At 42.8% G+C, this 27,787-nt stretch overlaps 2 protein-coding genes across 5 annotated transcripts; one reads left to right on the top strand and one right to left on the bottom strand.

Annotated features, from left to right (window-relative positions):
• Nucleotides 1-292: 292 nt before the first annotated feature.
• Nucleotides 293-24,488, top strand: CREBZF (CREB/ATF bZIP transcription factor). Of its 3 annotated transcripts, none has more exons than XR_012643888.1 (4): nucleotides 293-1,314; nucleotides 1,898-1,975; nucleotides 3,446-3,516; nucleotides 21,392-24,488. XR_012643888.1 is itself a non-coding variant. In XM_074983594.1 (3 exons), the coding sequence occupies exons 1-2, from the start codon at nucleotides 452-454 to the stop codon at nucleotides 1,944-1,946; spliced, it is 912 nt and encodes a 303-aa protein (XP_074839695.1). In that variant the 5' UTR covers nucleotides 293-451; the 3' UTR covers nucleotides 1,947-1,975; nucleotides 3,446-6,517. The 3 variants fall into 3 exon arrangements, 1 of the variants encoding a protein (XP_074839695.1); XR_012643889.1 differs by lacking the exon at nucleotides 21,392-24,488 and adding an exon at nucleotides 6,552-6,783; XM_074983594.1 differs by lacking the exon at nucleotides 21,392-24,488 and having other exon boundaries at nucleotides 3,446-6,517.
• On the bottom strand, nucleotides 15,923-27,787 carry LOC142007080 (transmembrane protein 126A-like). 2 transcript variants are annotated; one of them, XM_074983612.1, is made up of 5 exons: nucleotides 27,651-27,787; nucleotides 24,510-24,636; nucleotides 18,121-18,314; nucleotides 17,321-17,435; nucleotides 15,923-16,256 (listed from the first exon to the last, which is right to left on the bottom strand). In XM_074983612.1, the coding sequence occupies exons 1-5, from the start codon at nucleotides 27,661-27,663 to the stop codon at nucleotides 16,046-16,048; spliced, it is 660 nt and encodes a 219-aa protein (XP_074839713.1). In that variant the 5' UTR covers nucleotides 27,664-27,787; the 3' UTR covers nucleotides 15,923-16,045. The 2 variants fall into 2 exon arrangements, with proteins under 2 accessions (XP_074839713.1, XP_074839722.1); XM_074983621.1 differs by having other exon boundaries at nucleotides 15,926-16,256; nucleotides 27,491-27,663.

The raw sequence follows: 27,787 nt of genomic DNA, 5'->3' as shown, positions 1-27,787 counted from the left end.
GCAGCACTTCATTACTAAACCCCTGACATCCTACTTATCATGCTCCCTTCGAAGTAGGGGCTAGTGTAGACACAGCAGTGACCTACTGCTGCGTTTGTAAGGAGCTGCCTGAGCCTGACACCCAGCGGCCTCTTCTGCTGCGCCCCTAAATGTCCCACCCGCCCTGCTTTAAAATAAACCTATCGCTGCTCTCTTGGGTCCTAAATATGGAGGCGGCGGCGGCGGCAAAAAAAAGTTCTTCTCTTTCCGGTTCCGCGCGGCCATAGCAGCCGAGGAGCTCCTCAGTGCGCAAGCGCGGCCAGAGCTGCCGCCATTTCCTTTGCCCGCGCTGCGGCCTGGTTGCCGGGACCGGCCGCTTAGCCTCGCGCGTTCCCCCTATCCTGCTGGGTCTCCCACTCCACCCTACCCCGCACTACGCTGTGGGAAGCCCTGCTCTCGTCCCCTCCCCACCATGCGCCATAGCCTGGCCCAGCTGCTGGGGGGCTCGTCGTGCGGGGAGAGCCCCTCGGCTGCTGCCTGGCAGCTCCCCAGCGCCGGGGCGGTGGCCGGAGGCGGCGGTGGCGGGGAGGAGGAACCGGGGACCCCCTGCAGCAAGCTGCAGCGCCGGGACCCGGCCGCCCTGGAGCAGCCGCAGCGGGCGCTGGGGGAGGTGGCCCCTGCAGCCGAGGAGCTGGTGGAACAGGAGGACCCGTTTGCGGGGCTGGAGTTGGGCGACCTGCTGGAGGCGGCTCAGCCGCACTGGGACCTGGATGTGGAGCTGAGCGGCTGCTTCTGCGGGCAGTGGGACGAGCCGGAGTCGGCCCCGGGCGCGGCGGGCAGGAGGCGCGGCGGGGCCAGCTCTGGCGGGGCGGCAGCCGGTAATCGGCTGAAGGCGGCGGCCGCGGCCCGGCTGAACCGGCTGAAGAAGAAGCAGTACGTGCTGGGGCTGGAGAGCCGCCTACAGGGCCTGGCCGCCGAGAACCGGCAGCTGCGGGACCGCAACCGGGGGCTGAGCCGGCGCCTGCGGGATCTGGAGCGGGAGACCAGCTACCTGCGGGCTGTGCTGGCCAACCAGAGCGCCCTGGGGCAACTGCTGAGCCGCCTGGCCGGGGCGGGGGGGCTCAGGCTTCGCACCAGCCTCTTCAGAGACACGGATCCGCCCCAGGCCGGCGAGAGCAGCGACCACGACTACGCCCTGCCCAGTCAGGAGGCGGGGGAGCTGGAGGCGGAGGAGCGGGCGGCTTCCGGAGGGATCTGCCTCCACCTGGACAGGGATCAGCTGTCGGTGGAGTTCTGCTCCGTGTGTGCCAGGCGGGCATCTGCCTCCTTCAAAATGTAGGGTCAAGTACCTGCTTCAGTCTTTATTCTCACCTGCACGTGCCCACATCCAGGGCCTTCGGGCCGGGGCGGAGCAAGCAGGTCATGGCTTGAAAACCAGGGGGTAGGCAAAACTGGCGTGGGAACGGCGCTGGTGTGTGGCAGAGGGTAAAAGAGCTCGCGTGAACGGCACACTTGGGAGTCTGTTTGTGGCACTGGGTAAAAGATCGTGCAAAACTGGCGCACAAATGGCGCGCTTGGAATCTGTTTACAGCAGCGTGCTAAATATCGTGCACACTGACACATGCACTTATGTTTGGAGCCTGTTTGCAGCACTGAGTGAAATATATGCGAACTGGAAGCATGAAGGTATGCTCAGTGCCAGTTCACAAATGTCAGTAAAGATAATACTGCCTACCCCGTTTTGAATCAGATAATATGTAGTCTGCTTATCCAGAGGAGCTGAAAATACTGCTTTGTTAGGACATCATCACTGGACAGACTTAAGAACAAAGATAGTATTGTTCAGCAAACAGTTAAAGCATGCATATGAAACTGTAAAAGGTCTCAATTATACATTACTACTAAATCTCTCTGACAGTTTCTTTTTTAGGTGCTTGCCCTGCCAGGCTCCGTTGTGTAGGGGTTAAAGAACAGTCGTTTTCCACCTCGCAACCTGGTAAGGATCCATATATTCCGATAATGCGATATCAAACCTTTTATTAATGTTTTGTCCTAGTTTTTCTGGTTACTGGTTCATGACCAGTGCTTGGACATGCTTTCTCATCTTGAAATTGTTATTGATTTGCTAAAGCTTTTGAGCTCTGGCTTATCTCAGGTAGAGCATATTAAAATCACATTCTGATTATTAGTCGTCTTTTCCTGGACTTATTCTGCAGTGGAAATTTTGACTTGATTTTAGTAACCAGTATCTTGTAAAGTAATTAAAATACTAACTTACACTGCTTGCTTTTCTACCAATAGCAATTTTAAAGATATTTGCTATCAAAATATATATTTGGCTAGGACAGGAGACAATATGGCAATCAGTATGTGATTTATTTTGCGATGCTCTTCCATCTTTAAACCACCCAGAACTAGAAGCAGATGGTTATTTTGAAAGGTCAGGAGTTGTGCCTTCCAGTGGCATAAGATTCTTTGTGTTATAGTCCTGGCAGTTCTCAAGATCACTTTAAAAAAGAAAATCAGTTTTTATTGGTCCACCTTATTTGGTGATGTACACTTCTGTCTATTTAAACCACCCAAATACTGGCTTCAGTTATAACATTGTACAATGGCATCCTAATGCAGGCAAGTCACCTATTTTTTCACAGAATTGTAATGTGTATTGCAATATAAAGATTGCAGTGCATTGAAATAACTCATGACTTTAATTCTAGTTCACCAGAATTAAACTGTGCACCCAAGATCAATGAGATTCCTTGTATTTCAAAAGTAGCTTTTCACTTAAAAATATTGCATGAACACTGATGTAATTTTACTATAGGATCTTAAATTGGCATAGCTGAATAATCAGAATAATCCCTAATTTTTCTATAGTCAGGAAATACAATCTGCAAATGGACAAAGATTATTTTTGACATTGTTGGTTTGAAAGAATTATGCACACATGGACTTTTGTGTTTAGTTAAGAGGAGGAATAAAATAATTTTGGGGTCACAGACAAATGTGTGTGAGTTGTTTATGGACCAGCGCTAATATTACCCCATCATGCAAGATAAATAGGTTACAATACACCTTTTTATTTTTTGGTTGTATTAAAATGTTTAGATTATTTACATGTATGTAAATTGGGGAAGAAAGGGTTGTGAAAAATAATTTAAATGTAAAGTGAGGTTTCACAAAGGATGGGTCAACCTAAGTCTAGAATTAACAACGGGAGATGCCTCTATTTCTAAAATGATTTGACTAAATATACGTAAACCTTAAAATTTAAGTGTAATAAATGGATTTATATGTTGGACTAAAATTAAATTTTAGGGGTCTCCTCCCAGTGATGTGTTTAGTAGCTCCTGTTAGTAAGAGTTCAAGGAGGAGCAAGAAGAGACACAACTAATTTCTTTGTGAAACTTCACTGTTTGTTAAAGTATATGAGTATTTAGCATCCTTGTTTTTCTTTATGCTAAAGTGGATACAGCTGTGTTGGGGCAGAAGAGACGGGACCAGCTGCTGGCCACATTTCCTGCTTTATTTTAAAAGGTAGTATAAGAAATGAGGAAAAAAAGAGGTAACAGGGCTTCTGCTGTCTTTCATTTTTTTAAAAGCTTGAATGTTTGGAAAAACTAATCCCACCAACCTGAAGTTAGTGTGGTACTAATTTGAAAAGTGACTATATATGAATAAATCTTTTTTCTGGTTTCTGTGAATATAGTTACCTGTTCACAGAAATACAGAGCCAGCACAGCTAAGATCTAGTGAATTGTGGATTCTGTTCCATCATGTGCAGCATCAGCTGGATTGTCTACTCAGTGCCAGTCTTGTATACTTAACACAGTCCTATCATAAGCAGTGAAGTTGTCCCAAGTGTCATTAAGAGCATAATTTAACCTTTATTGCTCTTATTCTTGGTGATACGTGAGATAAGAATTTGATTGCGCCTAGACTGAGTTTGTAGGTCTTATATATGGAGAAAAACTTCTTTACTTACGATTTTCTTCAACAATTTTTTTAAAACAGCAAGCGGTGATAAGTTACCTTTACTTAAATATAATGCAATCTTGCTGTGTAGTAGGATTCGCTGTTTTGCACAGTTATAAACACTTGGGTCAGAGCAATGTGGGACTTAAAACAGGCCTCTGGCTATACATTCTGTAAAACCTACAGCATGCGAGCAATAGCTAATTTTACAACATTTAAGATGTGTACCTGTACAACTAAGAGTAGGATCCACACCCAAGAATGTGACTGCAGGGATTATTAGTGCCTTCTGAATCATATGTAAGCCAAATGAATGGGAAAATTCTTTGAATGCTCATCAATTTGTGACACCTGTATGGAATGTTGTTAAATGTAGCTTTTTGAAGCAGAAGCCTTGAATTGGTACCTTAACAATACTTGAAAATTTTGTAAATGTGTGTAATTAGTTCTGTGCTGTACAAATAAGAATACAGTACTATAATAAAAACAGTTATGTTGATCTTTCAGTTATGGGCTCAAATACTTTTTTCATCTATTTTATTTTTAATGGATGTGTCTTGTGGTGGTTGAATCAGAAGGAAAAAAGAGTGCTTAAAGGTGTTTTCTGTTTTTGTCAATTGAGAAGCTTTTTAAGCAAGGATATAAAACTGGTATTTAAGAGTTAAACCATACTTTGGTTTGTTTTACAACTTATATAATTTCTCTTTTAAAATGAGCAATTTTGTGGGTGGGGAAGGAATAAAACTTGGTATTTCTCAAGAATCTTAAATCAGAGTGGTCATTGCAACTTACTGTATACATCATTTAATAAATAACACTTTAGCTGTGTGCTCATTTCTTCAAGAAACCATGTAACTTAAGTAGAAATCTTAAACTTGGTCTAGAATTTGCACTAGAAAACTGGGTCCACTAGTTTGGCCAGGACTGAAAAATTCATATGCCTTAGCGGTATTATAACCTGACCAGTACTAATTGATGGAAGAATTGGATTATATATGCTTATGAAAGCATCCCTTTCTTTTGGATAGGTAGAGTCTGTGCTAAAGCGCTATGGCCCCAGTGGTGCAGCAGTGCCATTGTGAATTTTAAATATACACAAACCATTATTAAAAACTTCTGTGTTCTGATGACATTTCTTATTTTCATTTCAGGCTTCCTAATTTAGATGAGTACCCTACTTTTTCATTTACAGTTTCATAATATTCATAATTTTGTCACAGTTTGCAATTTAGCATGTGAAAAGAAGAGCCAGCAAAGTGTTATATTTAGTAATAGGTACACATCAGACCTGGTTAGAATTGCAAAAAATTGTAGCTGAGTTGCATGCAAGTCATGGAAAATTGTGGGAAAAGTAATAGTGGACTGACATGACTCCTCCTCTGGCATGGTAGTAAATATAGTATTCAGATGTTTAACAAATAGCTAAATTTGATGCAGTGTAACTGTTGATTTAGGTGCATCTCTCAGAGGTGTGAAAAATCCAGTGTAGCTGTGCTATGTGGACCTAACCATCAATGAACATTGCAGCTAAATTGATGAAGGAAGCGTTTTTCTGGAATGCTGCTATCATAATTTTAGCTGCAGCTGTGTTTGGAGGTGATTTTTCTGCAACAACAGAATAATGCCTTCTGTCATTCATGATGTTATGCCAGCAAAACTATACCATTGTGTAGACATGGCCTTGACAGTTCCCTAGTGGTTTACCTCTCTAGATATGAGCAGGGGTTTGAGAGTACACCATTTGGAAATCAGTTAAAATTTGAGCTTGAATATAAGGCTCTGTCATAATGCTCAGTTGTTGAGCGCATATTAAGAAAATGTTCTTTAGGTTAATGTACTTCAAGAAAGTGGCCTTGTGTGTAGAGTTACTGGTTTCTTTCCATCTTTAAGTGTAGGCATTGCATGTACTGAAAGTAGTCTGATCTCAGACTACATCAGTTATAATGAAGGATTCCATGACTTTTAGAGACCTCTGACATTTTCTGTTTCAGCTTCAGTCCTGGGTATTGAGATGGCTCTGAGCTTCAGTGGGTCCTGTAGGGGACCTGGAGCTGTTAGTCCCCCTCCTGCCTTCCCCTGCTAGTTAGCCTCCACCTTATTTTTAATAGGTCAGTGACAGGTCACAGGCTACTGTGAACTTTTATTTTTCCTATGAGCTGTCTGACTTTTAGTAGAAATAACCATAATAAAATCTTAGTCTTATTTATAACAAAAACGGGGAAATACTTTAGGAAGACTAATTAAAAGTTAAAATTATTTAAGCAATCATGATGATATGGGAATACACGTCTTGGTTTAGTTTAATTAGTCTAGTAGTGTTAGTGCCTGGCTTTTTGTGCTGTCCATTACCAAGGAATAACTGATTAAAGGTTATAATTGGAGTTATAAACTAAATATATACGTAAAGAAAAGGGCATCAACATTGTCCTTGTTGCATAGGATAGTACTCCATTTTTTTCAGTACAGTTTTTTCTAGTAGTTAAAGATCTTTAACTTGCAATAATCAGTAAGATACAGGGCTTCATTCTGAGTAATCTTAAATATCTGTACATCTTAATAGCATTACAAATTAACCTTTCTCTCTTTTCTCCAAACAGCTTAGCAGCATCTGGGGGGAAAAACAATTGTTTTTCTGCAACCTCTAACTGCCTGGAGAGATGGTATCAAAATAATTTTGGGGAAGCATGTTTCCAATTTTGATGTCTGCTGATGTGTCTAAGTTACCAAACATTTTGTCACTTGTCAAAAGTGGAGAGTTATAGTCTCTCCTTTGAAATTTTAGGGATTTATTAAAATATCCAGCAGAGGCCTTTTCTGTATATCTTTCACAAAATTACCCATTCATAAAAACCTTGACTTTAACATGTTTTGAGGATAGTGTTTGGATGGGGTCTTTTCTATATAAATAAAGGTATTGTAATACTTTGCATACGACCTATTATACTTGTCTATATTTATGTAGACTTACAAAAGCTTCAATATCCCTGAGTATTCAAATGGATATTTTGTGTTCAGAAACATTTTTGTAGTCTTACACATGCAAAAAAGTAGGTCACCGATGGTGGCTAGGGTGTTCTTCTCTCCCATGCCTTGGAATAGGAGAGTGGCAGGAATGGGACTCTCTTAGGAGGTGTGCCTATTCTGGGCTTGAGATGAGTCAAGAGAAGGGAGTGTTTGCTAGCAGTGTTGGGAGTAAAGGAAGAAGAAAGATGCTCCTGGTTGTGATGAGTGAAGTAACATTTTGTAGCACTGCTCATAAATCTGTGAGACGCAAGTCGCAACAATTGACTTGCAGCAGTGGATTGTGTGAGCCTATCCCACAGTTCCCTGAGCCCTGTAACATTCTGGGTATTTTTGCTGCTGCAGCATGGGGGGGAAAATGTCCTGTAGGTGGCTGTGGATATTTGATGATATCTTCCAACATTTCATTTCCCTCATTCACCTGCTGTGTTAACCAAACATCCCTTTTTCCAGGCCAGGTCTGGCTGGCCTGTACAAGAGATTTACTTTTTATAATTGAGGGGAAGGGTAGTAAAGTCCTTTGAGGTTAGAAATAAGGTTTTGGGTTTCTCAAATGACAGGTTTTCAAAAAAGGATGCAAAAGCAGTGGATCTTTGGAGGTTTGGATCTGGATTTAGGCTTCCTGGCAAAGAAGATATTCAGATCAATAATATGTCTCAAAGGCCAGCCACTCTAGTGACAAATTTCTGTCTGTGCATGTGAACAGCAGTTACAAGTTGCTGTGCGAACACCCTTGCACCAACTCCTTTCCAGCCAGTGTTCTACATGGCACACCAGGAGGGAGTCAGAGACTCCATGGGCCCTCAAGGAATAATCCGGAGGTGTCCCAGAAGTCAGCCTGGGGCACCAAGAGGCAGGACCCTCCTGGAGTGGGCCATAGATGCAGACCTTTCTGGACCTGTGGAACGAGGAGGATGTAGTCCAAGAGCCCAAGCTGAAGCGCTGTAATGCCCAAGCTTACGCCAGACGGGCACCACCCTGGCTGAACAAGGCTACTCCTGCTGCAGCTTGGAGGAAGGCCAGGCAAAGGTGAAGGATGTCCAGCAGGGCTACATCTGGGCCCAGGATGCCAGTGGACACACTTTGGCAAGACCTACCCCTATTACTAATGAGCCCAGGCTTGGGTTTAGACCACCTGGCAAAGGAGATCCTCAGAACAAGAATTTTCATCCTTGCACACAGTCCAAAATCTGGAAATGTATGTGTAAGTAGTAGACACGGGTAAAACACTGAAAGCGCAATGGATCAGCAAATCTGTTATGGCTCTGTTGGTTGCTGCGAGCCTTACTTGGAGAACTGTGGTAATTGTAGAGCTACTACATTGCCCTCAGTGGCCTTTGGATCAAGTCCATACAAAATTTTGGTCTCAAGGGACAGTCACCCTAGTGACAGGTTTTTCTTCTGTTGACTGAAAAGACCTACAGCTGCTGCAGGGCACCCCCTTTCCACAGCAATCAGTGCTCCATGGTGCCTGCCTCTGGCTCTTCTTAAAATTGTTGGGAGCCCATGAAACCTTGTGACACTTCCTGTGCTTACAAGTAATGAGGAACCTGAGAAATGGCTGCCACATTGGACTGAGTACCATTTAAATCATTTAACGATGAGCTCTGGTAGAGCAAGCCTGGTACCAACCCCTGCTTCTGGGTGCTTGATGCTCTTAAGCCAGCTGCTGAGGGAGGACCCCCACCCCCAGGCAGCTGCAAGGCCCCCAAATAGATGCCAGCTCCCTCCTTGAGTATCTTTAGACACAGAGGGAGACTTTCCCCAGGTGGGTCTGGGACATTCACCACACGCAAGCTGCCTGGCAGCATGTTCAGTATGTCCTTTCATTAGTTCGGGGTCAAGCGATGTGGTGCGGCTGGGGATGGGAAAGTTCCAGGCTGTGGGGAGCCTCTGGGGGAGGGAAGATATCAAGGGCAGGACAAAATGTACATGGCTGAAAAGAATCAGAGGGGTAGCCGTGTTAGTCTGGATCTGCAAAAGCAACGAGGGGTCCTGTGACATCTTATAGACTAACAGAAATGTGTGAGCATAAGCTTTCGGGGGCAAAGACCCACTTCGTCTCATACATTTGTTCGTCTATAAGGTGCCACAGGACCCCTCGTTGCTTTGGCTGAAAAGAAGTTTCTTGTCCTATCATACAAGTATGACATCCTCCCACAGCCTAGCTACCACATGGTGTGGTGGGAGGAGGGGGCAGTGGTTGGTTCCAAGCAGTGCAGGAAATAAGACCATTAGCAGCACAGCTGTGGTTCTGATTACCTCTAATAGGAAAGCTTTTTTTCAGCCTCTCATACAAGCATGACCCAACACACACGGGTGTCCGGGTGCTGAATTGAAATGGTCTTCCTGTGCACCTAAGAGCAGTGGAGATGGAAGAGGTCAGAGCGGAGAATTGTGGGCCCCATACCCGACATTTCTGGAGGCTAATGGATTCAATTTAAAGATGTGAGGCTTCATAGAATTCTAGAGCTGGAAGGGACCTCAGGAGGTCATATAGTCTAGCCCCCTGCCTAAAGGAGGATCAATCCTAAGTAAATCATCCCAGCCATGACTTTGTAAAGCTGGGACTTGCTTCCTTACTACCCTTCATTTGAAATTCTAGATTCAAACTGAACGCTATACCTGTCCGTTTATGACATTGATATGTCTATTTTAATGCTCCATAAATTGAGCTAATGTAATTTACAGCGAAGACAGGTGCTTGGTAACATCAGGCTAAATGCCTTAACAATCAATAATATTTCATATTGTGAACAGAGCCACAGACTTTCTCCTTTTCCCTGTAACCCTGATGCCTATAAACTGAATCGCTATCATTCTGGCAGAAGGTTGGACCTTGACTACCTTCAGAATCCATTAATATTGCTTTTTAATGGCAGTGAGTCTTCCATGGTAATGTTTTTGTGTGTAACCTGTTTTTGCCATGATGGTAAGAATCTCCACACGAAACGATGCAACTAAAAGTAATTACTATTTTTCTTACTTAGTTTTCTTTTGACATAATGTTACATAGATACTACTTTTCACAGCATTCCTACAATTTGTGTGGTGGCAGCTGCTATTAGAAGCTATGTGAGTCAGCCATTTTGGATTTTTGTGTGTGTGCATGAAATGCTAAAAGCTACGAGGCATACTAAGAAGTAAGTTTTAAGTACATAAAAATAAGAGAGGCAAGTAGCCCGGTATTCAAGCAGTTTCCCCCCAGTATGTGAATTTTTAATGAGTCATGCTCACATATTTGAGAGAGAAATTGCATCAGTAATTTAAAACCATTTTATCCTGATACAACTTGTAGAAGTAGTAAGCCTCTTCCATGCCTTCATCTTGGAGTACAGGCCATTGACAACCATTTGCCAGCATTTCCTGTCTTGGGCAATCTTTTCCAGTTCTGACCAGGTGTATCCTGTCTTTTATTGTTCTGCCTCAGGTCTCTACGCTGGGTATTTCTTGGGCACCTTTTTCCTTGTGGATTCCAACTTAAGGCTTGCCTTGTAATGATGGTGGTTGGTTTTCCAAGGGTATGTCCAATCCATAGCCATCTTCTCTTCCTGATTTCTTCTTTGGCAGGAAGTTGATGAGTCAGTTACCACAGGTTTTGGTTCTTGGTGGTGTATGGCCAGTGGATTTGGAGGATTTTATGGAGGCAGTTACTGATAAACTTCTGGACCTTTTGAACAGGAGGTGTTGAACCTGGGCCATGTAGGGCGGGAGGGGGCATTTTGGGTTGCACTTGGCTCACGTTAATGCGAGTTAAGCGCAACTCAAAATTGCACATTTTGAGGGATTAGTGTATAGGGTCAAATTCTGGTCACCTTACTACATTTTTGCGGAGGGAATTCTGTGTCTTTCAGATGTATTTGGTAGGTAGGATTGTGCTGTATTTTGTAAAGGAGATACCTATGAGGCCCTCCTGCTGTATGGCAGTTACCCATTCAGTAAACAAGTACGTTTTGGAGTGTTTCAAATTTGCACATGACATAAAGCACCCTGGAATGTACGGTGATTGACTGTGGCTGTACCTTTACATCAGCCCAGACCACTACTTTTGTGAGAGCCAAAGATATCTTTGGATAACCATGGTTGCCATTACTCTAGCAGGACAGGTCACTCATGGATTCGTAACTGGCTGTCCTGTTTGGAGAAAAGCTAATTAATTTTGTCTGCATAATTGGATGGTAGGAGTCCCCTAATTCTTTCTGCTTTGACCGTTCTGGCATCTGGGTAGGAAGACTTTTTTGTTTTGTGATTTTGTTTTTTTCAATTAATCCCTCTCCACTTTTTCCCCTCCTTTTTAATCTTCTTCATTGGACTAGTAAAAATGGAAATGAAGATATTTGGCCTGCCATTCAGGGTTTAATTAACAATCCACAATACTGTATATGTTGGCAGGATGTCTCAATTTTGGGAAGTAAAATCTGAAAGAAATTACTTAGTAAATGCTAAAATTGGTTGGGGTGGCTCCCAACTGAAGACCTTTTAACAACTCTTCAGATGTACATTAATTTAAATATAACTTTGCCATTTTTTCTTCCTTCTATTGAAAAAGAGACAAGCGGGATATTTAAGAAATTTTGGTCTTGATTTTTTTCTGTACTTAACAGTGGATTACTATAAGATGCAGAGGAGATGGGGGAGGAAAGCATAATAAGCATGAGTAGACCCTTGCTCTTTCTTTGTAAGCAGACTTGGTATAATTTTCCTTTTTTATAATTTTGACGGATATCATTGTTTTAAGATCCTTTTACTTGTGTGTTTGAACTTTCACAGTTGTACAAAATTATGTGGGTGTGAAATTATGAAATACAGAATCTTGAAGCTTTTATCATGTTTAAAATACAGATTTTCAATATCCCATTGTCAAAACATATAAAATGAATATTTTAAACAAGTTTTCAAACACCACTTTTCTTTGCTGTAGGTTTCCAGTACTATAAATGGAAATACCATTCTATATCTTTCTATATGCTGATAGTGAAATACACTTAACATCATTTACTGATTTAGAAATCGAATACTTTGCTTATGGGAGGTGTGTACAAGGAAAGAAAAATGCAATATAATTACTTTAAAATCAGGGTTTGAGAGTTTGTGTTCCAAATTTTCTCCTGTTTAGTTTAAAGCTGTCACATATGTAACGAAGTCTGGCAAAATGAGCTGCTGGGGTTGCAAAGCAAAATTTGCTAACTTCAGCCATCAAAGTACGGCCAGAGAGCCTTTGAAATTAGACATAAAATTTCAGTTCTTTAACAGCTGGGACAGAGGGAGATTATTTTGAGTAAAATGTTAGTGTAGCCACACTGGCTATATATACACTAGCCCCTGCCTTTTGAAAGGGGGATGCTAATGAGGCGGTACCATGAATATACAGGGTCTCATTAGCATAATGCTGACCACGACAGTTTGAAAGTGTTTTCAAATCGAGCACTGCCCGTGTAGATGGGGGGCTTTTTGAAAGGACCTCCTGGCTTCAAAGCATCTTATTCCTATTTGGTTTTAGGAAGAAGGGGCTTTTGAAGACTGAGGGGGGGTTCCTTTTGAAAGGTCCCTGTCTGCACTGGTGGCATGCAATTCGAAAGCAGCACTTTTGAATCGCTGTGGCCAGCATTATGCTAATGAGGTGCTGCATATTCATGGCAGTGCCTTATTAGCATCTGCCAAAGTGTGTCATTAGCCTCCCCCTTTCGAAAGGCGGGGGGCTAGTGTAGACATAGACAGTAAGTCAGAATTTAGTAAACTCATTTCCTGATTGTGTTCATCATTTTGAAACTCTAACCTTGAAGAGTTAGTGTGTTTAAAATATAAAAGCTCCATATATATTAGTGTAATGGCTTCCATTTACTTTCACAGAGAAAGTGAAAACATATTCCGTTCAAAAACATTTTGGTGTAATTGTGGAACATCCTGTATCATCAGTAAGTAGTCACAGGAATTCATATATGCTTTTGTGGGAGAGAAAAGGGCTGAGAGGTAGTATCTTTTATTGGATTGATCTTTTGTTTGTCAAAGAGGAGGTTTTCAGGTACATCATGCTGTTTACATATGGGTGAGAAAAAGTTTCAAGTAGCTTAAATATTACCTTACTCACCATTTTATAACATCTTGAGACCAACGCAACTAACACTAATGGAATATATGCTATTCTGCTATTTGCAGTAGTGTTCGTTTGCCTGCCTGTCTCTTCTCCAATTTTAGAAGTGTTTATATTGGTCTCATTTTACTGTGGTGGGATGTACACTGAAATGTCTTCAAGGAGGTATTTAGTTTATACTCTTCCAAAATGTGGGAGTAGTTTAATTGTCCTCTGCCCTGCTTTAACAAATGTGTTAAACATGTACCCATGAATAAAGCTTTTTTTAAAAAAAAAAAACCAAAACAAAAAAAAAAAAACCTTTTGATTTGAATCTTTGGTCCAGAGCTCTAGGAGTAAGACAGTCTTTTCTGAATGTCTTTAATATGGATCCCCAGGGGGATAAGCCACAGTCCTCTTGTGATACACGTGGGAGCTACTTACTTACACTCTTATCTAGTTATGCTGAGAGTAGTACAGTGGTTTGGAATTGCTGCTAGATGCTAGTTTTTTTTTTTACTGTTCCATCTCGGCTAGAATGTAGAAAAGCAGAAAGTTGAGGTAATAAATGTATCAGTTTAGAAAATGGTGAAGTTGATGGTATCCGTACATTTATGGAAATAAGCTTCATTAACACTAGTACTTTTTCTATCAGTATGGCTGCATTTACTCCAGGGAGCTGTATTACTTCTGGTTATTAAAGCAAAGGCAAACATTCTGTGGATGAGCTCTATGAGAAGGTCATTTGCTGACATCTAGCTCTTATTCAGAGAATTAGAGGTGGGTTGGATCTAGAATCATCTTGTCCAGAGCTCCTTCTGACCCCACCTACTTAACCAGAAGGAAAATTAAGAGTTAAAAAACCTAACCCCCTGAAAATATTTAGGGAAAGACTTCCTCCTGCAGCTGTACAAATTTCACCAAGGATTTCCAGGAGAACAGGTTGTGGTTTTTTTTCAGAATGCTGAAAAGGGTGTTTTACAGCGTCTTCAGGTTCCCATTGATCAGAAAATAGAGCTGGTCCTATGCACAAATCCATGATTTAATTTTAATTGTGTAGGATAAATTCCTGAAATAACTCAAGTGGTGGTTAGAAATGCTCTTAGATTTTACATATGTTGTAACCAGCTGTGTGCCCCCCCCACCCAAAAAAGGGGGGTGTGTCTAAAAAAACTGCAGTACCTGTCCCAGCTGATGTCTGTCTTTGCAGCTATCGCCATGTTGGTGAAGGATATAAGTGCTGCCTGGTCTGTGGGTCTCTGATTTCTTTGCCCTTTCTGTCATTGCACTGCAGCTGTGTAATTACGCAAGCTTGGAGGGCAGCTGTAATGACTGGTGGCTGTCTTTTTATAGAACAGAACTAACTAATTCACTTTTCTGCAGGGAAAGGGTTTGTCCTAGGTAAAAATGCCCAGCACGTGCTTGGTGATTTAAACAATGGAATGAACTTATGAACATTTTTCTGATGACAATGTCTTTTGCTGTGCAATAATACTCTAAAGAAGAGATGGAAGTAGGAGTATGCTTGGCATACTTTAGATGAGATACTTCTACATGGGAAAAGACCATACACAATCTAGATTTGTTTTTGGGGCAGAAAGAATCAACCCATGAGCAGGTAAAATAAATGTGTATACCATAGTAAACTGCAGACCAATATAGCTTTTTGGTTTGTAACATTGACAGTGAAGATCCAGATTACTTGTTGTGTAATTCCATTAACAGGTGTTCACGTGAGGTGGGTCCAAGTAATGAGGCACCAGAGAAGTATTAAACTGCTCAAAGTTCAGCTTGCATTAAAAAGACTGGTTTACCAGAGCACTATGTTCAAAACTGACAGCTAGATCACTGATTAGGTTAGTTTAGAAAAGAGAAGACTTAAAAGGGACATAAGTTTTCAAGTAACTAAAAAAGGGTTACAAGGAGGAGGGAGAAAAATTGTTCTCCTTGGCCTCTGAGGATAGGACTACAACCAAGGGGCTTAAACTGCTGCAACGGAGGTTGAGGTTGGACATCAGGAAAAACTTAACTCTTAGGGTGGTTAAACACTGGAATAAATTGCCTTGGGAGGTTCTGGAATCTCTATCACTGAACATATTTACAACCGGGTTAGACAGACATCTAACAAATGGTCGAGATGGTGCTTGGTCCTGCCATGAGGTTAGGGGACTGGACTTGATGAGCTCTCAAGGTTTCTTCTATAATCCTATAAATTCAGGACTGAATTAAGTTTGAATGGAAGTAGACACTCTTCAGTTTTAGTCTTATCTGCTGGATTCAGTGTGTGGTTGATAAGAGAAGAAAGCATAGGTATACTAATGCAGCACCTCTAATCCCATTTGCCAAGCACCCAGTCAGCTTACATATTTCATAGCAGAGATTCTGCTTGTGTGTCTGGTACACTTCAACCCTGAGTGATCCTGGAGTAGGGGCAGCCAATGCTTGTCTGGATGCTGTCCATACTCTGGACTCTGCTCTGTGGCACTGCCCCCCACCTGTTTCCCAGCCCTGCTCCTGACCATCTGGCCTCTGCTGGGGCTCCCCCCCCACCCCCCCCCCAGCCAGCATGACCTGGCCTCTGCCTGGTGCCCAGCCCCAGCTTCCACCCACTGGGTTGTTCCAGCAACAGCTGGGGGCCTGCTGAGACCATAGATGTTGCCAGACTACAGTCCCAGATATCATAGGTTGAACACGTATATTTACGGAGTTGAGTGCTTCTTGATGACTAGAGCAACTGCACAAAATCTGTGATAACTTAGAGATCAAATAAAGAACATGGAATGGTGCTTTCCAAAAATGGGTTTGGGGAGTGGGTATTTCCCTTCTAGAAGTAGCACACAACAAAATCCTCAGGTTCAGCTTGCAATTTAATGACAAGACTTTGAGAAGTCTTGATTTACCTTTTTAAACAAACCCCCTGAAGTACTAACTTTCTTGCCTTATTTAGTTTTAGTTTATTAAGGTAACCCCCCCCCCCCACAGTGAGTAGTTTTATATTTTTCAGTTTGAATCTTTGAGCTCCTCAGGATTGTGCCTTGGTTCAATCAAGTGGAGCATTTTCATAAATATTTCATTCTGGCAGGAGCTGAGGTAAGTTCCAAAGGCAGCCTGCAGCAATATAGCAAAGCTCATTTTCTTAAAGACTGGTTGAGAAACTTTAATCCAGAAGCGTAACATATTCTCTTTTCCAGGCAAGGGAGCTGAGCTGTACCTGTACGGAATACAAGACAATTAAAAAAATCTTTACTCTCCATTTCCCTTCTTTAAAATATCACCTAGATTAAGTATTAGGCAATAGAGGATGTGTTCAAAGCAAGGGAAGAATGTAGGCTGTCTCATGCCAGCCAAAGTCAAAATCAAGGGCCGCAGGATGCAAGCAGGGAGGGGGGAGTTTCATTGCGGTGTAGAACTTCATCAATAACCGTGCGCTCAGCACCTGTTGGTGTCTGATGCCCCTCACTATTTCCTTCCATTTTTCCCTGGCCAGTGCCGAGTGGCTTAGTTTCTGTAGACTAGCTCCGCGCCAATCTACTACATCATCTATCTATTCTCTGTGGGGTCTGCCTCTTCTATTCGAACCACCCACTGTGTAGAACTTGGTTCAGCTCAAATTCTAGGGCCAAGAATGCTTAGAGTAATGAAACAAAACCTACGGCCTGAATTTGCCTGCTATGGGTTTTTCACTGTTATGTAGAAATACACTTAATAGACATTGGGTACTAGGAACCAATGCTGTATTATTCCAGATTAGAAGTACACTATTGATAAATCATAAGGCTCATCTTCAAAGTGCTTTACAAATTAGTCCTTAGAATATCCTGAGAAGTAGGGTAATACCTCATGTTGTAATGTGAGATAATACCCTCATTGTCAAGTGGACGCAGAGAGGTAATTTGTCTGAGATCACAAAAGGCAGCCTATACTGAGATGACAACTAATGTGCCTGGCTCTGTCCTCAGTTACTTGGTCCTTGCCACTTTGTTTTAATGCTTAATCTTGTTCAATGCCAATTGATTAGTACTATGTTTAGTTACCCACCTTCTGTTCAAAGACCTTCAAATATGGGGTTAGGTGTTTTTCAGGGAACTCTGGTTTTTCTTATAGAACAGATGTCCCACTTAGTTGCAGAACTCATTACGCAGCCAGGGATCGGTTAGAGAACATTTATGAAATTTTTTTTGGCTATGTAATACCTAAAAATACCAAAATAGGCAAGTGTGCTTTAATAAGAACTAGGTAGAATTAATTTGTTCCACAAAACAAGTTTTCACATACCTTGCTGCAAGTCCCCCATTTATAGGAATTGCCAAGAAAATAGGATATAGGCCACCTATCATTGACCCAATTAATCCTCCTCTGACTAGGGCACAGGTTGCACATGTCAGATCACCTAGAGGACAAAGGCATTTCACAGTTAAAGTGTCCACGTAGTTTTTACATTTTAACCTGAGTTTTGAGAAATGGGCTGTCTGAAGTTAATGTACTGGCAGCAGAAATGACCATGAACTACATACAACTGAAGAGATCAAACAGCATTTCAACTATATAAAATTCAATTAAATATAATCCAGTTCATACTGCTATAATTGTACCTACACTGACATCAGGTAGTCTCAAAGGAGCAGCTATTTTAGTCTATAACCTCACAAATAACAAGCAGTCCTTTGGCACCTTAGAGACTAACAAATGTATTAGGTACTTCATGGGCAAAAGCCACTTCTTCAGATGAAATGGGAGAAGAAAAACAATTCAGTGTTTATATGGCAGGGAGAAGGGGAGGAAGAAGAAAGGGTTAAAGGGTTACCTGTCACTAGTAGAAAAATCTGTTCCAGCCCTATCCCCTCAGATTAAGCATATGTTTCTTGTACATGCACAAATATAAAAATTGTCTTTTGACACTTCTGTGCACCTGGTAGTTCATATACAAGGCAAGGTTTTCAATACTACATTGCTTCACTGTTTTGCAAATAGCATAGGCTTTCTTGCTAGAGTATATAAAACATGTTGAGAGATTTAAAAAAACAAATTATGACATGGGAGGTTTGGAAACTTTTCATAAGGAATTAAAATTTTACCTGAAATTAAAGGTATGGTTACAGCAGCATCATAACATACTGCTACTGTGAGAAATGGAAATACAGCCATTGACACACTAGAGAGAATTCCAGCCCTTGTGACATTTAGGATGCGTCGGAAATAACTGTTTGCTATTAAACCGCAAATGCCTCCATTTATTCCAAGGAAACATGATCCACGTGTAAATAACTTTCTGTGGAGGGAAAAATTGGTTAGAAATGTCAGCAACTGGTGTACAGGAAATGTTTGCTTAGTCCTTGCATATCTTTTTGAATGTTCCCTATTAAATTACTACGCTGAAGAATATTGCATCCTGCTTTCAGAAGCAATACAGTATTCTCTGCGCTATGAAAGAGGTTACTGTGATAGTGGTGTGAATCAGGAAAGAACAACTAGGTACACTTCAAGTATTCACAACTGGCCAGGTGAATTACATGGAGAGGTTTTCTAAAATTGAGATTTTATGGTCAAAGGAAACTCTATGCACAGACAGATGGATGAGGTATATGATTTATATGGGTAAAAATACTATTTTTGAGAAATAAGTCTGATTTGGTACAGTACATGCAAGGAGGATTGGAAATTATCAATTGTGGTTCCCTAAAGGTAGCATTCTAATAAAAACAACAGGTGATTAGAGAAGCCTCTAAATAAAAGCTGTCTGGAGAAGGGACCAATACATTGAAATAGACCCTTGGTATTAAACAGCCAAAGCACAACCACTTCTTGGGCAACAGTGTTTTAAAGCCCAATTTATTTTTCTTTTCAAATCAATGAACTATTAGAAGCTGTGTCCAACTTGTTTTAACTAAGACATGTTCCAACTCTACTGAAATCAATCAAGTGTTCCTTAAATGGCCCACAGAGCAGTGATAAAAAAAAACTAACTATAAACCCTTGATGTAATGGACCCCAATTTAATGGACACTGTCTGCCAGTGCCGCCACCTCCTCCAAATAAATGTCAGTGACTCACCAGAGCTGCTAGAGCTACCATGGCTGCTGTGGCTGCCAGGACCAGAGGAGCTGCATCAGTAGCTGGGGCCACTGGGCCTGGAGGGGCTGCCATGACAGCTGGGGCCGCTAGAGCAGCCCCATGCTCCTCCCACCAGGGGTTGGTGTGTGGGCAGGTGGCATGCCAACATGCTGCAGATCTAGCTTTAACAGATGCCCCTTGCCCCCATTAGTCATCAAACTGAAGGTTTACTGTACATTCTAGTAGTTTCTGAATTGTGCTGGGGCTGTATGAACAGATAAGACAACAAACACATCCATGCCTCAAAGAGGTTACAGTCTAAAGGGTGTGTATGACTGAAATTAGGTTGAATTTTTTAGGGTCGATTTTCTAGAACATGATTTTGTCTAAGGTACATGTCCACATTGGTACAGAAAGGCAATGGAGTGTGTCGCTATTAAGATTGCCAGGTTCAACTTTGTCAGCATTGAGTACCTATCCCGCAGTTCCTGCTGCCCTATTGTATTGTGGGTTTCTGTCCCAATGGGTGATGGGACAAAAATATGCCGTGGGTCATTCTGGGTATGTTGTCAGCATTCCATAGGGCACTTGTCCCCTTTCCCTCCCTTTGGGAAGCAATGACAAAGTGTTTTCATGTCCTCATTTCCTACCCATGCTGACACCATTACAAGGTTAGCATGGAACCCAGACAGCTTATAACTGTTGTGGTAGGTATCATGAGCACCTCACACATTGTGCTGCAGTATGTACAGAACCTAAGCAGCTGTCAGAGCAATGAAAACTCTGAGGATATGGACATGCCCAAAGGTGAGACACTGGAGAGAAGGAACGGGGGATGCTGGCTGTATGCGATGCTTTGTACACAGTGGAGTGCTGGTTCTGGTGCTGTGAAACAAGCTCAGATTGGTAGGATCACATTGTTCTGTAGGTATGGGACAATCAGTAGTGGTTACAAATCTGCATACTTAAAGGCACTTGCATAGAACTTTATGAATTGCTTTCCTCTGCCCTGAAGCAGTACAATACCAAAAATCAGACCTGCTTTGACAGTTCAGAAGTGTGGGGCAGTAATTCTGTGGGTGCTTGCAATGCTAGGCAGCTACCACCCAGTGGGTAATTAGTTTGGGAAACAGTAATGAAGGGTCCTGTGTCACCTTATAGACTAACAGAAAAGTTTTGAGTATGAACTTTTGTGAGCACAGACTCACTTCATCAGATACTGGTCATGGAAATCTGCAAGGCCAGGTATAAATAAGCCAGAGCAAGGCTGGGGATAACAAGGTTAGCTCAGTCAGGAAGGGTGAGGCTTACTACCAGCAGTTGATCTGGAGCTGTGAACACCAAGGGAGGGGAAGCTGCTTTTGTATTTAGCCAGCCATTCACAGTCTTTGTTTAAGCCTGAGCTGAGGGTGTCGAATTTGCAGATGAATTGTAGCTCAACAATTTCTCTTTGGAGTCTGGTCCTGAAATTTTATTGCTGTAGGATAGCTACTTTTAAGCCTGCTACTGTGTGGCCCGGGAGACTGAAGTGCTTGCCTACGGGTTTTTGTATATTGCCATTTCTGATATCTTATTTGTGTGCATTTATTCTTTTACGTAGAGACTGTCCAGTTTGTCCGATGTATATAGCAGAGGGGCACTGCTGGCACATGATGGCATAAATTACATTGGTAGATGTGCAGCTGAATGAACCCATGATGGTGTGGCTGATCTGGTTAGATCCTGTAATGGTGTTGCTGGTGTAGATATGTGACAGAGCTGGCAACGAGGTTTGTTGCATGGATGGGTCCCTGAGTTAGAGTGACTGTAGTGTGGTGTATAGTTGCTGGTTAGGATTTGCTTCAGGTTGGCAGGTTGTCTGTGGGCAAGGACTGGTCTGCCTCCCAAGGCCTGTGAAAGTGGGGGATCATTGTCTAGGATGGGTTGTAAATCCCTGATGATGCGCTGTAGAGATTTTAGCTGAGGACTGTAGGTGATGGCTAGTGGTATTCTGTTGCTTTCTCTCTTGGGCTTGTCCTGTAGTAAGAGTCTTCGTGGCACACGTCTGGCTCTGTTGATCTGTTTTTGCAGTTCCTCAGGTGGGTATTGCAGTTTCAAGAATGCTTGGTAGAGATCCTGTAGGTGTTTGTCTCTGTCGGAGGGGTTGGAGCAAATTCGGTTATATCTTAGTGCTTGGCTGTAGACAATGGACTGTGTGGTGTGTCTGGGATGGAAGCTGGAGGCATGAAGGTAGGCACAGCAGTCAGTGGGTTTACAGTACAGGGTGGTATTGATGTGGCCATTGTGTATTAACAGATCAACAGAGCCAGACGTGTGCCATGAAGACTGTTACTACAGGACAAGCCCAGCGAGAAATCAACAGAACACCACAGTGTGATGCTGTTGCAAAAAATGCAAACGTGATTCTGGGATGAATTAACAGGTGTGTTGTGAACAAGACACGAGAAGTCATTCTTCCACTCTACTCTGTGCTGGTTACGCCCCAGTTGGAGTACTGTGTCCAGTTCTGGGCGTCGCATTTCAAGCAAGATGTGGAGAAATTGGAAAGGGTCCAGAAAAGAGCAACAAGAATGATGAAAGATCTAGAGAACATGACTTATGAAGAAAGGCTGCAAGAACTGGGCTTGTTAAGTTTGAGAAAAAAGAAGACTAAGGGGGGTATGATGGTGATTTCCAGGTATCTAAAAGCGTGTCATAAAGAGGAGGGAGAAAACTTGTTCTTGTTGACCTCTGAGGATAGAACACGAAGCAATGGGCTTAAAACTGCAGCAAGGGAGGTTTAGGTTGGACATTAGGAAGAAGTTCCTAACTGTCAGGGTGTTCAAACACTAATAAATTGCCTAGGGAGGTTGTGGAATTTCCATATTTGGAGATATTTAAGAACAGGTTAGATAAGTGTCTATCAGGGATGGTCTAGACAGTACTTGGTCCTGCAATGAGGGCAGGGGCCTGGACATGATGAGCTCTCAAGGTCCCTTCCAGTCCTAGCATTCTATGATCGACATAGGATAGTCAGGAAAGGTGCACGATGCACTCATCTTTAGGAATACAGGTCTGTTCAGAAAGTTGCAGAATGGAAATTTCTTCCCAGACAAGAAAATTACCATTGGAAATATCAATAGTGATCCTGGCTGATCCAGCTTATCCCCTCACTCCCTTGGCTCATGGAGCCACGCACATGCAGCCTAGACTACAGTAAGAAAAAGTTTAACTACAGCCTGAGCAAGTGCAGAATGGTGGTAGAATTTGCTCCTCGATATTTAAAAGAATTCAGGAGTCTTCTGCCTTGCTTAGACCTCAGTGAAGGCAACATTCCTGATTTGGTGGCAGCTGTTCTGTGCTTCACAATTTATGCGAGTATAAGGGGGGAAATTTCATGCCAAGCTGGAGGGCTGAGGCAGATATCCTGGGCCAATAATTATGAGCAGCCAGACACCAGGACAGTAACTAGAGCACAGCAAGGGGCACTGCTAATCAGGAATGCTTTGAAAAACAGCTTTGTGACTGACCAGATAGCAACATGACAGCCACAGCTGTTGCTCTTGAGGCGTGCCCCTGAATGATGTGTACTTGCTTATGAAGTCTAAAACCCCTGCCTCTTGTGCAACACAAGCAACAGAGATGCTGATTTTGTGAGCTTAATCATTTTTATTCAGGGGACACTAAAGGAGTTTATGGCAGGGGCTTCAGGGTGGGTAGGCAAGGGCACTTTGTCATCATAAATGGGGGAATGTCAGCCTCCTGCTCTCAGAAGAGTCCATGGAAGTGGAATGCAAGGCTGCCCTTGACTTTCCACCTCATATTGTGGGGTGCTGATGGGGGAGGTTAGTAAACACAGAGGGAAGTGCTTACAGTTCACCATGGGCTATAGCTGGGCTCTGTGCTCCTGTACCAGGCATTACAGGAGCTCTATTTGCTACCTCATCAGCTGCACCATCTCCTCCTGGGTCTCCAATGCATGCTGTATGAGGGCTCTTGTTTCACTCCAGTCAGCTCCTTCAGAGTGGTCCAGGAGCAACAGAGAGGAAGAGGGAAATAGTCTATGTTTCCATCTCTCAATCACTACCCAACCCAGGAGGCTGTTGTAGCTGCATGAAAGGCTGCTGGTTACAGCATTTGAGAAACACTGCCCTAGCAGGTATTCTGCAGTCCTGCCTTACTATCCCATTCATGTCCCCCAGAGACCCAGATGAATTTGAGGTGAAATACCAGCGGTGTTTTCAGGATCCAAAGCAATGATTTCAGCTGAACCTAGTCAAACTTGGATCCTTATAAATGTTACATGGCAGTGGTGGGCCTGGGTCCAAAGGTGGGAGGGAGGACTCAGCTCCATGGTTTCCAGCAGGATTCTGCCCCAGCCAGCTTCCAGCCACGGGGGTCAGATGTCCCCCCCCCAACTAGGGCTCTCATGGCTGTCTCTGCCTGTCGCGGCTCTTCTCTAGCCAGCTTCCAGCCACAGGGGTCACTTCTTTCCTTCCCCCTGTCCCCCTCCGCCCCACTTTTGAATTGCCTGCCGTCACCAAGTCTTCCTGAATTGTCAAAATGGGTCCCTGCATGGAAAAGGTTGGGAACCACTGGTCTAACAGCATTACCAACACTTCCACTGCTTACTGGGCTCTTAGAAGACATTTAGAGGTAAATTACAGCTAAATAACAGCACAGACTACTCAGAGCCAGGACTGGGACTGTAAACAAACTTTAGGGAAACTTGGCCACACCCATGATAAATGGTCATCCAGCTAACTAAAATCATGCCGGATTACAGATGTTGCTGGATGAAAGTTCCAGATTAGAAAGGTTCAACCTATAGTTAAACTGAACCAAATGTCTGAGAAAAAAGTTTGTTAACAAGCTGAGAAGGAAAGAGGATTATCTGGTCACAGGCTCATTTGCTGACTGCTTTAAGTTTAAAAAGGTCTATTTTAAAACTGTTGGGTGTTGAGCAGCTAGGTGTTTGGCAACAGATTCCAGTATGAGAGTTCTATCATGCCATTGCCACAACATCCCTTCTAGTTCCCCTGCTGTTCTGGGAACGGAGTATGATGCACTGATCTTACACTGGACAGGGATTATTCTCCCTGGAGGAAGCAGTGTAGCTATTCTACTCCTTGTGCTAAAAGAAGTGGAACCTGGACTTTCTCCATTCCCTATATACCGCAGGGGGAGAGATACAGCAGTCCAGTGCACCCTTCATCTCTTCTTGTTTCCACTTGAAATATGGTTAGACAGTGCAGGGGGCTCCCTCTAAAATAAAGAAAACACTGAGCCATGGCCAGCTGAGCTATTTCCCTGAAGTCATCATTTACAATTGAACTGCAATTCAATATTTTAGAAAATAATTCAACTTACACGTATGAGAACAAAAAACAAGAAAGTCATGGTAAAACATATGAAAACAAGAAGCATCACTTACTGGTCTGCTTCTGGAAGCTTAGCAAACACTTCTAGCAATACGTCCTTTTTTGTCATATGTTGAAGACTTGTGCTTTCCTGTGGTGAATTTAGTTCAAGCCCTCTCCCTGGCATTCTGAGACTCTGGACTGTAAAATGAGAAAAAAAGGAAAGTTTTGGTTAAATGATACTGCCACAACATAACTAGATAATATTTGCATGAGAAAACAGGCAAATGATACAAGTCAATGTGCAACATCTCAAATATATAAAAGCCTCAAGAGACTGAAAGGGCACGTTCCAGCTAAAAATGTCTGGGGAATTTTTGGATATGCAACTCTTGTGAATTTGCCTCTTCAGCAGGAAAGTCTGCCTCCAGTAGGATTATGAGAGAATATAAATTCTCAAGTAATAGGTGAGTAATAGATTATTATCCCTCCTCCCTCCTCCTCAGCTCCACAACTTTTGATTTTTATTTTATAATATTGCATACCAATTAATAATCAGATGTACTCAGATACTGCAAGGATTTTGTTTAAACCAAATGATCGTTCTTGATGAGGCATTTGGATCAGTACTGATGTACTTGTGTTATTTTTAAATAAAGGAAAGGATGAGCAGTGGGAAGTTTCCTAAAGTTGCAGACCATAATATGACCCAAATCTTCCCTCCCCATTCCCAAGACTAGACAGACATTTATTTTTATAGTCGCCACTTTATCTCACTGAAGTATTGATAAGGATCTGATCCTACAAATAAACACACTAAACATTACTAGCAAGAGTGGTGCCACAGAAATCAGTGGGATTACTCACAGTATATTAAGCGTGTGTCAGTAACTCCAGGAACAGCACCTAAGACTAAGAGCTGCTTTAAAATGCATTTTAGACTGGCCTAGGGAAAAAGCTTGAACCCAGCAAAGAATGTAACATAACTGTAACAGACTGGTAAAGTTCTCTCTTTTCCAGAGACAATAAAAGAAACAGCCTGTGGTAGGAGATCCTGGCCTGGGAGTTTGGCTAGTAACACACTGAAAACATGGTAAGGGCCCTCACCTTGAATTTCAAGTTTAGTTTACGTTTAGAAAAAGTTTTCATCTTTATTTTTCTTTTAACTATTTCTGGCTTAAGTTCTTTGTGATTTATAGTCACTTAAAATATGTCTTTTAATTCAATATTGTGAATTGTTTCGGTAACTCCATTTAAGGCAGCAGACTGTTGTATGTGACCCCTTAAACAGGCAATGGACCCAATATACCTGGACTGTCCAGGAGAGAGCTGAAGAGCACAGAACACAGTTTTGGGGGGCAATCTAGGACTGGAAGTGTGCTGGAGTCACACTACACATACTAAACCAAGATGTTGAAAGCCAGAGCCTGGCTGATGTTTGCTGACAAGTTGCTGGTGTCACAACTTCTGGGTCAGAGCTGTAGCTATACACAGACACAAAGGGCTTGTCTACATTTGCCCCTAACTTCAGAGGGGGCATATTAATCACGGCAATGGGAGATTACTAATGAAGTGCTGTGGTAAATATGCAGCAGTTCATTAGGCAAATTCCCACTCCCCCACCAGGCAACTTCAGAGCGCTGAAATGCATGTAAAAGCAGACACTTTGAAGTATGATGCTTCGAAGTTGCTGCTGGGAAGAATTTGCCCAATGAAGTGCCGCATATTCACTGCAGCATTTCATTAGTAATGTCGCATTGCCCTGATTAACATGCGCTCTTCAAAGTTGGGGGCAAGCATAGACCCAGCCAAGGGTGTGCCCTGCATGCTCTTTGTGAGAAGCCTAGTCTGGGAGCTACAGCAGCAAGGCACTGAGATGCACTTCAGGTTGTTGAGTAAATGGCGATACAGTCTCTCACTGTTCTGAATGGCACCACACCATGTGAGATAGAAGCTTTCAGGCTTACATAGAGCTCTTAGACCCAAAGAAGAACTCCGTGTAAATGCAAAAGCTTCTGCCACTAATAGAAGTTGATCTAATAAAAGATAGTACCCCACACACCTTGTCTCTCTAATATCTTAGGACCTGCACAACAACAATACTGCATTTATTGGAACCTCAGAGTTACAAACTGACCACTCAATCATAAATCTCATTTAGAACAGAAAGTACACAATCAACAAGCAGCAGAGACACCACCCCAAACCTCCCAAAAGCAAACACAATGCATTACTATGTTCAGTGTGCAACTCCAGAGGCCCTGAGACCACTGACAAGGGAGAGTGAAGTTTCTGCTCTACTGCTTTGGCTGAGAGCCAACCAGCTTTTAGTTCATGTGGTAGAGCACAGGGCTTTAGCTCCTAAAGGTCACAGGTTCATTCCTTCGTGTGGATGGACCCATTGGTCTTACAAATGCAAGCAACTAAACAATGCTCAGTTGTAAACTCCTGAAAGAGCCATAATTTTGTTCAGAGTTAGGAGCATTTCAGAGTTACAAACAAACTCCATTGCTGGCATGCTCACATATATAAGGGTCTACTGAATAACAAGATAATATCAGCTTTCAAATCTTCTTTCTGAGCTATCTAATTTATAGGGTGACTGGACACTTTTTTCTCAGGAGGCATCCCATCACTTGTACCGAACAAGGTTATGACTTCTTCCACTTACATTTTTATATACTGACCAGCAGCTGAAGAGAATACAAAGAGTCTATAAAGTGTTTTGCAGATGTTACTCTCTCACTTCAATCGGAGCATAATAAACGTGTCACCTGATTTAACGCCAGTCGCTTACTAGAGTTCCTTCTGCTTTATACTTAGTTATAACCTTCAAGAGGTCAGGAATAACCTCCAAAGCGAGCACAGTGGTTCTGCCTCTACCTTCGCTCTTCCCCCCGCGCCGTTTTAAAGTCTGTTTCTGTTCATATATTCATATAATAGCCAGCGGCTCCTCAAACTGCCCTACCAAGGCCCCACCCCAATTCATCTCTCCCGCTAGTCGTAGCATGTTAGCCTAGCGCAGTCAGCGCAGGACCTTGCTACCAGGTCTTACCGAGCTCTGCAGCTACTCCCCTAGCGATGGACCTTAGTCTTCTCAAGGCCTGTGAAGCAGCGTCGCACCACAGTGCCCCTTCTTACTTAGTGCTGGGTCCCCTCTCCAGTGAGCAGCCAGCCACTGGTCCTTCGGATACAGCAGCGCTAACCGTACAGACCTGCCACAGACATAGCTCCTCCCCCTCATGTTCCTCCTGTGGAGACCACCATCTTGTCCAGTCACATGATCCAGGCGAAGACGTCTCGACTCCCCCTCGGAACGTGTCGATGATTGGGCGGTCCTCGCAGGCCTAGC

This window comes from Carettochelys insculpta, chromosome 1 (genome assembly GCF_033958435.1).
Source record: "Carettochelys insculpta isolate YL-2023 chromosome 1, ASM3395843v1, whole genome shotgun sequence".
NCBI lineage: Eukaryota > Metazoa > Chordata > Testudines > Carettochelyidae > Carettochelys > Carettochelys insculpta.
This window is presented reverse-complemented; position numbering and strand designations above follow the sequence as displayed.

Excerpts from the sequence above, each read along its gene's own strand:
- CREBZF (XM_074983594.1), top strand. The coding sequence starts at position 452 with ATGCGCCATAGCCTGGCCCAGCTGCTGGGGGGCTCGTCGTGCGGGGAG. Across the intron at positions 1,315-1,897 it reads GCATCTGCCTCCTTCAAAAT|TTTCTTTTTTAGGTGCTTGC; the intron begins GTAGGGTCAAGT and ends TCTCTCTGACAG.
- LOC142007080 (XM_074983612.1), bottom strand. Across the intron at positions 18,315-24,509 it reads AAGCTTCCAGAAGCAGACCA|AAAGTTATTTACACGTGGAT; the intron begins GTAAGTGATGCT and ends TTCCCTCCACAG. Across the intron at positions 17,436-18,120 it reads AACCATACCTTTAATTTCAG|GTGATCTGACATGTGCAACC; the intron begins GTAAAATTTTAA and ends TTTGTCCTCTAG.